Genomic DNA, 16,074 nt, shown 5'->3' on the forward strand with positions numbered 1-16,074 from the left:
TGGACTTGACATTTCCAGAACACACTCAAAGCGGTTGACCAATCACAACACACTGGTCCAGCCGACCAATCTTCTTAGAGACAGGAACTAAACAGAGCGTTACTGACAGACTGGGAAATAAGGTGCTGCAACAATGTGAAATATGTGGAAAAATAATGTGTTTTCAAGCATGAAAACTGATTATAATAGACCCAAAAAACTTTGTAAAATGCTTTTAGTTTTCTTCTTCTTCATCCTTTCCCCAAATATTAATAAACAGTCATACAGGTGTGACTAATGGATGCTAAAAATTCAGCTTTGCCATTACAGGAATAAATTATATTGGCATTTCTTTATTATGTTATCCGGACCGTTGTATCGGCCTGACATGTTTGACTTCATGTCCTCCCTAACATATAAACAATATTTTTGACATTCTCATGCTTATCATAGAAGTAATATATTCAAGTTACTGTATGTATAAATTGCATTTTTGAAAAATTATTTTCAACATTTATGCAGAGGCTTGGACAGATATCTTTCATAACATGTTTTCATCTATCCCTCATGATTGATAATCCCGAAAAACACATGATACATAATTAAAACAGAATAAATGGAAGCTGTCACCAAATTAATTGCTATCATTTGTAAATTGATTGTATATTGAATCACACTAACAAAAGCAAACGCTGCCAAAAAAGGCCTCGCTATGAATAATAATGAATAATAAATAGTTCCAGCATGTATCTTCCACGGTTTTGAATTATAACTCTTCGGTGTGTTTTTCTCTTCCTGCAAGCAGCATTTGTCTTCATAAACTTTTCCATTGGCCCGTCACATGATCATTATAATGCAATCAGAGCTCATTGTGCACAGATCAGTTTCGCCATCAGAAAGACAAGTTGCTCAACATCTGCCAGGACTATGTGTTTCAGCATCTGAGAGGGTTGAGAAACCCCCTGACATGAACACAGCCATCCATATCAACCAAAGCAAGAGGAGGGAAATTCGAGGACCCCGCATCGATCCCGTCGTAAAAATATCTAAACCATATGGCTTGCCTCTTCCCTCATAAATTACAATGATAAAGTCCTGTGGTTCGAGCCTGTGAAAGCCACGCTAACCTGCTCTAAACTCTTGGCAGGACTAGAAGCACACAGGAAATACTATCCTGCATCTCAGATGTCCCAAACTCAAGTAACAAATCACGCACAAATATGAATAATGCTCAGACTGCATTAGCAATCACTTTTAAAGCTGATTAGAACGCAGGCATGGGGTATCCATTTGTATGATATATTTGCTGTCAGTCTCCTGAGATGGTCCAGCATGACTGGGAAGCAGACCAAAGCCCCAAGAACCACAAGTATGTTATTGCGAGTGGGCTGGGCAGACTGGCTTGGATTCATGTCCTTGTCTATCATGCTGACACATTCTCCGTCCTGAGGTATCACTTAACTCGTTTCTTTTGTGTATGTATTAATAGATCATCCAGGAGGACGGATCATCACGGTGCTGTAATTTTATGAAGCAAAGCATTACTGATTAAAGGCTCTAAAGTGATGACAGCGGCTTTAGCAATAAATAAACTGCTGATGGTGGGCTAGTGCTAAAGGATCTGGGTTGCAAAAAAACATATTTTTTACACACAGAAATCAGAGTTACTGAGATGCTGTATCACACTTTTAAACAATGCTAAAAATGAAGTAAAAGTCACATGTGAAGGCCAAGTATGGAAACCCATACTCTGCATTTAAACCATCTAGGTTAGGGCACACACAATAGAAGTAGTGAGTAGTTTTGCTTAGGTGCCAGGGACCTTTAAACGATTCCAGACGATGAATAAGGGTCTTATCAAGCGAAACGATCGCTCATTTAATAAATAAATAACAAAGTTTAAGTTGTATAAGCTCAAATGGTCGTCTTGCTCTGTTCAGTGACGCAAGTTTGTGACTCTCCTGTTCGAACTCCTTCATTAAAATGAACGAATCTTTTTCCGAGTCATTTGGTTCATTCAACGAACGAAACAAACGAATTGACTCGGAAAAAGATTTGTTCATTTTGATGAATGAGTTCGAACAGGAGAGTCACGAATGTGCGTCACAGAACAGAGCAAGGCGACCATTTGAGCTTATAAAACGTTTAAATGAGCGATTGTTTCGCTTGATAAGCCCCTTATTCATCGTCTGGAATCATTTAAAGCCCTTTGAACAGTTTGCAGTTTGTACTGAAAGTGTCTTTTGGACCTTGAACCGTTTGGTTCCCATTGAAGTCCATTATACGGAGAAAAATCCTGGAATGTTTTCATCAAAAACCTTAATTTCTTTTCGACTGAAGAAAGAAAGACATGGACATCTTGAATGACATGGGGGTGAGTAAATTATCAGCAAAAGTTTTTTGAAAAGTGAACTACTCCTTTAATAATACCATGGGATTGTATGGCGTGGGAGCCTGTTTGGAGCCAATTTTGAAGATTCAAAAGTTGTAAATACATCTCTTATTTATTTGATCAAGAAAACAGCAATACTGTGAAATTGTATAAAATGACTGTTTTCTATTTTATTCTAATAAATTCTAATTTATTCCTGTGATGGCAAAGCTGAAGCTACTCCAGTATTCAGTGTCACATGACCCTTCAAAAATCATTCTAATATGCTGGTTTGATATGCAAGACACATTTCCTATTTGTATCAATGTTGAAAACAGTTGTGCTTTATGTGGAAACCATGATACATGAACTATTTATGGATATCTCACACACCACACACACACACGCAGAGAGAGAGAGAGAGAGAGAGAGAGAGAGAGGGGGGGGGGGGGGGGGGGATGGGGCAGGGCGGGAAACCTGGCATATCCGGTGATTAGTTCTTCCTAGCGTTTGCAGTTTCAACTTTGTTTCCAGACAGAATGATACAATTATCAGAGTGCCTTGACTCACAGAAGTTGAGCAAAACCAGCCAATCAGATTAGAGATGAGACTAGGGTTGGAAGGACTGCTTTAAAAGCCATTTTAATTTATAAACACTTTAGCAGGCATTTGAGAGCATTTTTCTTCGAGCAACCCAAGGAGCACAGCTACCATTTGATATTAACATGCCTTATTAACTTGAATCATTAAAAAGAAATGATCTCTCGCTTTCATATTCCACTGATTGCACCAAAGTACAAACAAATATGTTAAATGATATTAAAATAAACACAGTGCCATCCCGACAGCGTCATGTCGAAACCTTTCTTCAGCTGCGCCTTCAGAGACTCATTCCACTACATCAAACAGCAAAGTATAAGAGGGGGAAAAAGAAAGAAAGACAAAGAAAAAAAAAAACAGTGGTGTTGATGACACATCCTCAAATCCAATACAAACAGAATTATTCAACGAATGCAGTGCCATCTCATATGGAGATAATGACACTGAAGACAGAGAAGCCATCTCAGAAGAGTTCGGGATGCCAAGCCCGAGTTCAGCAGTTGAAACTGTCAGGGAAGTTAAGTCTGTCCTGGTGTTTTAATCTACCCTGCTCCGAGGAAAGAAAAAGAGAGAAAGGGGGTGCGTTCCAGACTTGGTGATAAACAGGACTCTGACTGCCTCATGGAAGAATCCGATCCCATCTCTGTGTTCTTTTCTCTCTTGCTCTGATAGACGGTGAAGAATGGCTGGAACGGTCTGGCTCTTCCTCTGTCTTCCTCCATTAATCTCCATCTCCAGACTAATGGATATTCATGCTCCTGTGCCAAAGCAGTCCTGGGAGGCCCACCGCAACCTCTTGAGAGAAATCATATCATATCATCTCTCTCCGACAAAGGAAACAAAAGCAGTCCTCACAAAGAGAGGCCCAAAAACAGCCCTTGGCAGCTCCTATACAAACCTACAGGTCTGTAGGAGTCAACTTAAAGCGGTGGTCTCCCACAGACGGATTGAAAGCCATTGCAAGTAATTAATCAGGGCTGTAGAAGACCAAGGTTATCCAAAGCAGATGTATGGGAGTTACATCAAATGACTAGCACGAATCGATATCATACTAACCCTATTTTTTTTTTTTAAACACGCAACTTTCCATCCATTATGTTTTGGCACCTGATCTGAGGAGAGCCGAGGTGTAAATCTGAAAGTCAATATAAACTTGCGTGATGGCCATTCATGTTTTATAGGAGCTCATTACGTAGCTGCAGCTGAAATTATAGGTGTGTTTAATAAAGGGGGTTTAGATGGCCGCAAAACACCCTAAACTCATTATACGGAGATCCTAAACACCTCATCAGAGCTGGAAAACCCTTTGGATCATAACATTGTCACGCAGCAAAAATATCTGTAAGACAGTTTTCCCTCATTCTGATCTATTGAAAACATATGTGAGACATTTGGCCAAGGACTATGTAAGGGAATAAACAGCAGGATTTTCTCTTCAGGATTTTATATTCAATTCCATCCTGTTAAATCACAAACAATCCTACGGTGAACAAATTTATGATTTGTAGAAACTAAAAATCACTACTCTCAGGTTTGCTCCTCAACATGAAGTGCCTATAGGCAGGTCTTCAGGACATCATAGGTGTCCTCCATATGCTAAACCTTACTGTAAAACATAACAGTAAAATATATTAAATGAAATTATTTCATTTCACTTGAATATTACTGAAAATTCAGTTACAACATATTTCTAGTTCCCAGCATGCTTTGGTTCAGATTCTGTAAGAAGAGTAAATGTTGTTATGATGGGATTTAAAAGGGTTTCCAAGTTGAAGATGGGCCAAAGCAAGACTATATCCAAGCTGCTTTGTTTAAAATTAGTAATTGCACTTGATTATGTGCGTAGTAATAGTCTCTTGCTATACTAGCACATGGTTGGGTGCTATAGCTAGCTAGCTAGCTAGCAGACAAATATAAGAAGGTAGAAACGTTTTAAATTAGGAAATATTATTTTAGTGAATTTAAATAAGTTCACAGTACTCATAACTCTTGGTTTCTAAACTTAAATGAATTGAGGCAATTGGTTACCTCAATTGAAATGAGTTGGCATAACTCGTTGGGTTTTACAGTGAAATCTAGGATTCATATCTATGCTCCCTAAAAGAAATCTTATAATGCCCTGTAGCTTAGAGAGTAAAAAAAAATCCATCCAAGAGGTGAGAAATGTCAATCATAATGCATAATTAATAGGGATGTGCAAATATTACAAATCTGGCTGATACGAACAAATATATTTTATGATTGTGGCGAGCAGGACGAGGACGAGGGCCGTGGGAAAATGGCGTGCGCTCCGGTTGCGTGATTTACTTCAACGCATCAGTCTCGTATCTCTCACGGAGGAGTGAAAGCGTAAAAAGAGGAGCGATGGCGGTGAAGGACGAGAGAGGCCAGGCCTGGATTTATGTTGTGTTTTATTTTGTTATATGTGACAGCAGATTGTATTTGTTTGGTTTTGTTATTCAATTCTTTGAATGTTTGGCGGTTCCCGCCTCCTTCCCATCACATCTGAACTGCGTTACAATGATGTTATGGTTGATAACGGATAAATTCTAAGTGAATGTTAGATGACATCAAATGTAATCTAAATGTAATAATTCCAATAACCAATAAGGTATTAATGTACCTTGCACTCCAAATAATGAATATAATAGTGAAAATACAGAGCAAGCATATTCATGCATTATTTTAGGATATACACTAGACCATGTCTCTTATGAGCATACTTTTGCAATGCTGAATAATAATAAAAAAAGTTTATAAAGAAATATCCTAAAAATACCAAAAAACAGCCAATGAGTCAAGATTCCAAAATCCCCATCACAATGTCAGCATGATGCCTGACATGGCCAAAACTTGGAGCTGGTTTGAGAATCAAACTCATCATGGGAAAAACATCACTGCTAGAACCATCACCAGAGAGCCTTTAGAATCTCATTTAGCATGTTCAAGCACTTTTACGATATCAAATACTAAGGGTATATTCAAAGATTGACACACTGATGGAAAAGAGAATGACAGATGAACAAACTTAGAGTCAAGTTTGGCCTGGAGGATTCAGTTATATGCAGTTTGCACACATGCAGACTCACGCTTATAAAACGGCAGAGAGGAACAACTGCTCGACAGGCCATAATTAAGAGGCAACTCTGCCAAAGGCAAAGCTTGGGGCTATTGCATATCCATTGGGCTGTAAAACTAGACAAGCAACAGCACATCGCCAACACCAAATCAAATTTATCTCAATTACACAGGATCGCTGGCATAAATATCTCTGTCTAGGGCTGTATGTTAAACATGGCATTTTAGCTAAACAATGCGGGTGCAGATTCAGACTTTGGTAATTGAGTGATGCACGCTATCCAGATGTAAGTTAATGGAGGGTAGGCAGACAAACAGCAGGTGTAATTCTCTCTCCGTCCTGCTGAGCTCTAAAAGTCAGTGCTTAGCACCCACTGCTCCATCATCTGGCCTCTCCCAGCCCCAGTGACAGCACATTTGTCATCATTTTCACATTTTGGGCAAGAAATGTACTGTTTTAATGGCGCCCTCTGAACGGTTCCAGATGTTTGTTTATTTGTTGTACCACAACTGTAAAGTCATTTATTCTTCATACGCAGTCCCATTTACGGGCTGCAAATCAGCGACGGCAAAATGACGATAAGAAAAAAGTGCATGGTCCCTAGGGGGTCTTCAGTTAAGATTTTCTCTTTGAAGGCTGCCTGCCTCAAGGGGTTAGTTGTGTTTCATTTAAAATACAGTCAGCTGGAGCAGGGCCCAGAATAGGAGCGTTTAAAGTCGGTGTGTGTGTGCGGCTGATGGAGGAGTATGGTTTCAACCTCGATGGCTTCTGGTTCGCTCGCCATGGTGAAGATGAATGATGGGAATTCAAAAGTGGTGGTCGCTGCCTTAAAATGTACGGAAACGAACAAAAGGATTTGTATATTTTCCATTTCAATTATGTATGAAGTTCCAGGGCAGTTGTGTGACCCGTCATAATGATTGTTATTAATATGGCTATCTAGAATGTGACAGCGGTGAGAGCGGTGGCTCCACTTTATTTTTGTATTTATTTGCGCCAGTGGAAAAAAACAACAACGTTGTCTTATGAAGTTAGAAGTGGAGATCTATATTTAAAGCAACAATTCATCTAAAAAATTACATATGTCAAACAAAAAGAAGTAAATAATTAGGCTGCACAATGATTTTTCTGATAAAAATGGCAGTTACAATAATGCAAAAACTGTTGTTTGCTGAGCTTGTTTGTATGGGCTAAACAAGGGTAGGTATTTTGTGATTATATATCACAATGTTTATAAAAGAAAAATAATAATAATTGTCATTATAATGTAAAAAAAAAAATCTTTACAATAATAAGCATTACTATTTTAATATTCCACTGTAAAAAAAACTATTTAAGGAAAACATATCATTTTATTTTATTAACATTCAAGGCTGTCTTAATTCACAATCTTTTTTTAAACATTAGACAATTTTTAGTTTGGAAAAAAAATCACAGGGAGGACTTAAAGCTTCTGTTTATGAGCACTTCTCATTACAAACTTAAGAAAATAGTTTAATAGCACATATTGCGTTCCCAAATGCAAGTTATAATCAACCCAAATGTGGAAATGAGTTTGTCTGAGGCTGCATTTACTGCGATCTGAGACACTGATCATGAGCTGCTCATGTGAACACAGTGCTGCTCTTCACTCTGAAACACGCAGAGCATTGCAGACTTTGTGATTGGATAATCACACTAGCGTAAATATTACTTGTCAAGTTATTTACTTTAAACTTTGCTCTTATGGAGCTTGACTAAGCCATCATTGTATTTAAACTTCTGCGGGAAAATTTGCCCTTAAAAAAAAAAAAGAAAAAGAAAGAAAGAACAGTTTGCACGTTTGGAACGACAAGAGGTTGAGTATATAATTTTTTGGGTGAACTGTTCCTTTAAGACGACATTTGTCTCTTGAAAGAAACTTTGGGTTAGGTTCAGGCGACAGGCCGGTTTAAAGCTGGTGGGAGCTGACAGCAGCGCTACTTCCTGCGGCCACACACTCCACCCCCCTCCATCTCCAGACTCATGGTTCTCCGTGTCACGCCGGGCCTGCCACATAGCCTCCCTTCTTAGCTTCTGCTTTTCTCTCCTCTGAGCCTCTCCTGTCTGCTCGCTGTTTGTCCACTTCCTAATTTCCCCCCAAAACAGCAGACAAGGGTCTTGTAACCCAAAGCCAAGACCTCCCATGCCATGCATATAGCTAGTTTCCCCTCTTCCCTCCTCAGACCTTCTGTCTGCTGTAATTACCCATGGCACCTTGGCTCTGGGGGCCTGGCGCAGGTGACATCAATTGTAAAAATATTGAGAAAAGGTAGAGAGGGTCCCTGTTTGAGACAGCATGCTGTCATAGATGTCGCTATTCCTGCCGGCCACTGCAAGAAAGCAAGTAACATATAGCAAATGTGACTGGACTAGGCTTTTACCTATGGAAGCCTGTCCTAATTTCAGCCGTTCTTCTGCATAAAAATAGTATACAGTATATTGCATTTATTGTAAAATTCAGTCAGACATCTGCCTATACGGTATGTCTATTGAATATACACTTCCCTAAATCTCAGATTGATGAACAATGTTTTATTTTATGTATTTATTCACAGGTCCACAACAACAAATATGGCAATATCCAAGCTATGTCGAGCTGATATTGAAAAATATATTTGGTGTCATCATTATATATGTTAACAGATACACTTTTTACATATAAGTGTCTCAATTTATGTGTTCCTGCATCATTTTCAAGTGTTTCTTAAAGTCATAGTTCACCCCAAAAATGAGAATTTACGATTATACTTCTAAATCAGTTTTTATTTTATTCCTTTTCATTCCTATACAATAAAAGTCAGGGTTGGTTTGAACCCCATTGGATTTCATTGTATGGACAAACATCTTCATGAGGGTGAGAAAATGGTGGCATAATTGTCATTTGTCTGTAAACTATTCCTTTAAATTTCCGGAGAGGCTGCAACAGCGAGCTAGCTTTGAAAGCATAAGATCACACCCTCCCTTCAGAGCGTCTCCAAAGCCACACCGCCTTCAAAACACATGAACGCGTACACCAGGGAGCAAACAAAAGCATCACGAGAGACGGCGATAAATTACCTCATGTCTCAAAGCACATCACATTACAATAATAATGAACGTAAACAACTTAAAGAGCTCTAACTGTACCACCTGACTGCTGCAGATTCATTTCGGCGTTGATAGTGTTGCCATTGAAACATAAATTTGAGTAAAGAACCGCTCCGAGTATAACGTCAAAGGTTTTGGTTACAGGTACAGGTAACGTCCATATAACGTCACAGGTTTTGTGTTTTTGTCACGTGGTTTTGGTTCAGGAGGAACTGTAAAAGGTGGCTGCTGTTTCCGTTTGTGGTGTTCAGTGACTCTAGCTATAGATAGCATGAAAACTCTAGATAGCATGAAATGAACTGATGATGTGTGATGTCTGCACGGATGTATGAAAATATATACGTTGACAGGCAGACATCTTATCATTGCATTTGGACCGAAATCAATGCGGTTGATGGTCAACGACACCTTCCACAGATAATATATATATATATACACACACACATTTAGACCACTAAATGTTATGTTAATCCACATTTAGGATTAGTACACTTCGAAATGAAAATTCTTTCATCATTTACTGACCCAAAAGTTGTTTCAAACCTGTATGAATATGAATTTCTTTCTACTGTTGAACACAAAATAAGATATTTTGAAGAATGTTGGTAACCAAACAGTCGATGTACCCCATTGACTTCCATAGTATTTTTTTGCTACTGTGGAAGTCAATGGGGTCTATTAACTGTCTGGTTACCGACATTTTTATAAATATTTTCCTCTGTGTTCAGCAGAAGGAAGAAACTCATAAAGGTTTGAAACAATTTGACGGTGAGTAAATGATGACAGAATTTTAATTTTGAAGTGAATTATTCCTTTAACTTAGCGATTGCTATCAGGATGTGAAGAGATTTTAAACCAGCATAACTAAAAAGTGTTTCTGGGTCAAATCACCTACCCTGCCTTTAAAAGCATTGGTGATGCTCAAATTAAACACACAATAAATAAATAAATAATCTACAATATATGAGCCGGTCATATTTTCACTGCATTAGGATTACACAGAAACACCATGAATTATCGCCAATCCAAACACAATGCCCAATTTCCACCGACAGTGTCTTGGAGGTGAACTGCATCTTTTAGTGTCATGGCTATTCTATTAAAGCATTTTCATGGCACAGCCAAAGGTGAGTTTTAGTAAAGAGTTACAGTGTCAAAGCCGATGCATTAAGCAAATAGAATAGGCAATAAGTCAAGATAAATAAAAATGGCACGATAAAGGCAGAGGAATAAAAAGAGGCGAAGGACGAAGATGAGGGCTTGTGTTATCTAACGCTGCAGTACAGTATCGTAAAAATAACAAATGGAGAGTGTCAGCTCGCCCAAATCTAAGAGGGAGAAAAAATATTTCATATGTCAGCTCCGTTCACCTTTTAATGGACTATTCTCAAGCAGCATGATTTTGACAAAGCACTGGGCTTTCCTCTACATCACTTGAGAGGTGCAGGTCAGCCTTTGTGAAATAGATCTGTCCTTGGTGGGGGGTTGAGAAGCACACAGCTGACCTCGCATGAAAGTACCACCGCCATGGCCGTGACATAAAAACAGCGCTTTGCATTGCACAGACAAAAGAGCATGATAAATGCAGTTGGCATGAAAGCCTCGCATAGAGTCTAGCACATCACAACCTTCTCTTCTGCAGAGCTTCTGTTAGCAATCGAGTGTACGTTTGTTTAGATATCTCTCACCCGAGACAAAAATGTATGCATACTGCGTTCTCACACTTTTTTTTTTGTCAAAAAAAAACAAAAAAAACACTACCTTTGTGGTTTCGGGCATCTCTGGATCCTCGTGGCAGCGGGGTGTACGGTGTTGCGGATTCGGGCCTCAGATCACTGGCAGCGTCCTTAAAAAAAAAAAAAGAGTTTGGACAAACATAAATTCACCATGCTCAGTTTACACACCTGCAAACATTTATAACGTCTCCGACGATTCATTATCCAACACCGACAGGAGAAATGTTGCTTATTGATTTCTGTATGCAATGATCCTAATTGAGTTCAATGAAAAGAACTCATTTGTCACAAGCAATCTGGAATAATTTCCCAGACTGATGCCACAAAAAGCGAGAGAGAATGGAAAGGCACGGCGGGGTGAGAGACAACGAGAGAATGCGGGTGAGATTTCACCTCCATGACTGATTGTCTAAATGCCATAAATTTCATCAGCGCAGGGAGAGGAAATGTTAGGAGCGGCTTTCTTATTTTATCAGGGAGCGGGACGAGGGCAACTTTCATTATTTTGCAGAGAGAGGAGTGAAAGGTGAGGACGGGGCCCTGACTTTGATTACCTGTCCCCTGCCTGTTTAAGAGAAGGGGCCACCAGGGGAAGGGCCCCAGCCACCATTCAGCCATGAAGAGCCCCGCGGGTCAGGCCCGGGTCAGCCTGCCACTCACTCACACGCACTGTTGTGTGTTGACAATCCAACAGGTGGCATGAAATTACTGCTCTCCAAAGGCCAGACCTGAGTTTAAGTAAACTCATCTCTCACTGGCCGACCTTAAAAATACAAATATATTCACATAAAGGCCACCGCATAGACAGAACAGGAGTGGAGCTGCAGAGAATACAGATCGCCTGCGTGCTTCTGGTAGGTCAAAAGTGTTGTTTTCAACCTCCTTTGTCTTCTTTCAAGGACCAAAAACATAGTATATCATGATGTGTTGATATCTGATGCCTTTGTGAAAATATTGTGCTTTTCTGCAGGCAGGAATTCTCAGAGCATTTAATCATTGTAAGGACCAAAATGACAAATAAAGTGTAGAGGAGGCATATTTCATTTTTCCATTCATTGGAAACACTCAGCTTAGTGCTGAAAATGTATTATGCATGCAGTGCTTAAAGGTTTGGGGTCGGTAACATTTTTGAAAGAAGTCTCTAATGCTCGCTAAGGCTGCATTCATTTGATCAAAAATACAGTATAAACTGTAATATTGTCAGATATTATTACAATTTAAAGTAACTGTTTTCATTTTAGTACTTTTTCAGTATCATGATCCTTGCTGGCTTGCTGCTCAAGAAACAATTTGTGTGGAAACTATGAAGCATCAGAATTATTTGAAAAATATTAGCTTGTAACAATGCAAATGCAAAAATGTCACTTTTTTGCTGCATATTGATATTAAAGGGATACTCCACTTTTTTGGGAAATAGGCTCATTTTACAACTCCCTAAGAGTTAAACAGTTGGGTTTTACATTTTCTAATCGATTCAGCCAATTTTCTGATATTTAAATGAATATCAGTGACCAGACAGTTTCTGACCCCATTGACTTCCATAGTACTGTACACTCTAAACAAAAATGGTGCCATATAGCACTAAAAGTGGTTCATTGGCTCGTAATCATAGGGGAACCACTTAGCACTTATCTTCATCAAATGGTGCTATGTAGAACAACAAGAGGTCCAATAGAGCACCTTAACCACCCCAGAGAACCACTGAAGAACCGCTGAAGAACAAAACTGGGCTTAACAGGTTCTTTAAATGGTAGTGGTGCTATATAGCACCATGACCACCGCAAAGAACCCCTGAAGAACCGCTGAAGAACTTTTTTTTAGAGTGTATATGCATTTTCCTACTATGGAAGTCAATGGGACCAGAAACTGTCTGGATACTGATATTCTACTAAATATCAGAAAATCGGCTGAATGGATTCGAAAATGGTAAAACTGAACTATTTAACTCTGAGGGAGTATCCGTTTAAGTGTTTCTAATAAGTATTTACAGTACATTATCTATAAAAAGCTAAATCTGACTTATATTGACTGAATAGTAAAAAGTGTAAATATAGCAACAATTATGATAGACACCCATGTAATAACAATTGATAATCAAATTAAAACATTCTTCCAAAGGTTAACCATCTGCAGGCTGTTTACTGTTGCCCAGCAACAGAGAATGGAGTAAATGTTTTTCTTTTAAAACTTAAAAAGCTTTTTTTCTCTCTCTCTCTATCTCTCGTTATCATCACATGACTAATTATCACCCTAATTACAAGAATCCAGCGGGGTGCAGTTGCATCGGGGGTTTCCGAGAATGTCAGCAGTTTCCTTGTTACCATTTCAATCACCTCTGGCCATTTGGCTTTAATATCCCAAAGCAGCATTTGTAGTGTCAGCTTCAGTCCTCCCTGACTAATTTCCTCTGGACCTGACAGATCAGAGGCCTTCCCCACCAAACAGCCCTGTCCCGGCCACAAAGCCGCTCGTAATCCTGCTGCTTGTCTACAATTAATCTTCCCAGTTGCCACATTATTAACACCACCACCCACAGACAGGGGCCGGCTATGCCCCACCGGACACAGAGCGCCCCCCCCCTCCGGCCCAGCGGCCAGGCACGTCAATCACATGCCGTGCGCAAAAGTCGCCTGCTGTCAACATCAGAGATACCCCCTCTCTCCTAACCATCCCACCCCTCCTGGGCCAAGTCCTCTGATCAAACACCCCCACCCTGGAAGAAGATTAATCAGAGCCCTCCCTCCACTTCCTCCCCTCCCATCCACTCCTCTCTTTCTCTTTATTCAATGAGCCATCCTCGAGATGAGAAAGAAGGCCTGGTTCATAATGGGAATCCCGGTGAAAAAAAAAAAAAAAAAAGTTAAAGGAAAACTCTGTTTGAATGCCAGCTGTTATCTGGGCCTTTCTTGGCAAAAAAAAAAGGGCAGGCGGACAAGAGCCTTGCTTTGATCGGCATCCTTAAGATTTTACACAAACATAATCACAAGCCAAGGGGTCACCCCGGGCCCTTTGAATTCATTCAGTCTGGGAGCTTTGAGCACGCACAGGCAGTTAAGAGCTTCTCCATCCACAAAGCACTTTGTTTTGCTTTTAAAAGATATGCATCACTATCCATCAAATAAATGGCAACTTGTGAGCTCAGATCTGCCCATCTATAATGAATGATAATACAGTGGCCCTTAAAAAAGTATTTGGGTAGTTCAAAATGTCTAAATGTTATTGCATTAAACAATACATCAAAGCAAGTGCCATTTGCAAACAAACAATGCAAAAGCTAAGAAAACGAATCAACATATTTTAGAGCCATGTCTTATACTTTTTAGTATAAATACACACTGGCGACCTGGCAATTAACACATTGATTGTGTCTGAAAACTACTCTTTGTCTTAGTTTTGAATTCACTGCTAACTGATTTGATGCCAGTGATACATTTTTTAAGTGTTGGCCTATATAAAGCAGCGACTGAAATAAACATTTTGCACATATTTCTGAAGGTTGCTCGGGTTGCGAGTGAGACTCGTCTGTGAGTCTGAATAGAGAGACAGAAGGAGTTAGCATGCAATCTAGAGTCTAGAAGAAATCTTCACATGCAGTTATGCCACTGAGGCGACAGAAGACCTCTTCGCCAAATCTGGCAGCCCTGATTCAGAGAAATCTGGAACTTTGGAAGATCAAGCGCCAAGACACTTTTTTTCCAATCTCAACACTGTGGTCATCTTCAGCGCTTATTCGTTCTTCCTCTCTTTGACTAGTTCTTTCTTTTGTTCGTTCTCTTTCTCACCACCCACTCACGCTCTCACATCCACCCGTGTGCATTATTTCCTGCTCTGGTCAGATGGGGGCGCTGCAGCGTCAGGTTTGCATGGGCGTCTCATCTCAGCACGCCGAGCTCTTGTTCTCCAGGCCCTTGGCATATGCTGCCTGCTCACATCATTATTGTCTTTATACACTGAGTAATCACTACACTTTATGATAATGCAGCAGAAATTTACAAGCTGGAGAAAGAAAAAAGTCTCTAATAATGGCATTAACAGAGAAAGCCACAGCAGCTCTCAGCCCAACAGGGGCTCTGCACTCAAAGGGAGGACTGCTTGCTGAAAATGTCACAGTGAAATATGACTCGTCTCCTGGATTATACATCATACTCATGCTCCCTCTTCTTTTCGCATGTCCTTTTTTTTTTTTCTCCCCCACAAATAAATGACGAAAAATCCAGCCATTTGTGATTATCAACTCCAAACAAATCTCCACCCGAGAGAGTGGGAAGAGGTGAACGGGTGGCTAAGATGCAGTTAACGCTGTGATTTGGTTTGGTGCGAACCCCCAAAGCTGGAGATACCCTTCGCAGAAACATCAAGAGTCGAGTTTGATGTCTGGCGCAACTCGCAGCGCGTCTCGTGCTTGCGATGCCTGATCAGGACTACAATCTAATTAACGGCGCCGCAAAAGAGATACACAGAGATAGAGTGAGACAGAAAGAGGGAGAGAGAAACAGAGGCAAAGATCAGTGTAAACACCAGCGCTTTTTATCTCCTTATATATCTGGACAAGTAGACAAAGTGCTAAAACGAAATAAATGTGGCCTGACAGCCACTTCAAAGAGTTCAGCCAGGGGCTTACTGCTACTTAAGGCACAGGAATGTTGTTGCTAAGCATCAGCCTACAACCTATCAGGCCCAACAGAAGGGCCTGCTTTCCCTTTAAGAGCGAGCGAGAGAAAGAAAGAGAGTGGAAATTCGACAGTAACGGGAGGCTTGGGATTCAAGGAGATTTTGTAGCTTAAAGCAATTGTTAGAAGAAACAAGCTTTCTGTTTTGTTTTCTCTTGACACCATTTCAGCTTTTTGTGTTTGCAAAAGACATGTAGTAAAATGTTTTTTGATATGTTTTCTCTCTGGGTCTGTAACAAGAAAAAAAAAATGTTTTCTGTGGGTATGAAACTTTCCTTGTCTTGTGCAAGACTTTTTTTTTTCTTCTTTCTATCTTCTGATGAGCCCAAGATCAGAGGGAAAACAAACATCTTTGTGTGCATTTAAGTCAATGAAATGTCAGTCTGATATTGATTTTCTATTTTTACTCATTAAATTCATTTAAACGTGATATGCTTTGTGTAAAAATACTTCAATCGTATATGGGTCAGACCTGTCAATTATATTTGAAGCACGGACTGTGATTACACGCAGTATAAATGTCACGCTGAG

The 16,074-nt window shown here is 39.8% G+C and overlaps 1 protein-coding gene across 2 annotated transcripts in view; it reads right to left on the reverse strand.

Annotated features, from left to right (window-relative positions):
* The window catches only part of lrmda (leucine rich melanocyte differentiation associated), a 285,513-nt gene that overhangs the window by 21,138 nt on the left and 248,301 nt on the right, over nucleotides 1-16,074 (reverse strand). For both annotated transcript variants that reach the window (XM_089116851.1, XM_039672339.2), the window contains exon 6: nucleotides 10,899-10,983. In XM_089116851.1, coding sequence (XP_088972977.1) covers nucleotides 10,899-10,983 — 85 coding nt within the window. The remainder of the gene's footprint in view (nucleotides 1-10,898; nucleotides 10,984-16,074) is intronic.

This window comes from Pimephales promelas, chromosome 11 (assembly GCF_988280905.1).
Source record: "Pimephales promelas chromosome 11, fPimPro1.hap1.1, whole genome shotgun sequence".
In the NCBI taxonomy this organism is placed as follows: Eukaryota; Metazoa; Chordata; class Actinopteri; order Cypriniformes; family Leuciscidae; genus Pimephales; species Pimephales promelas.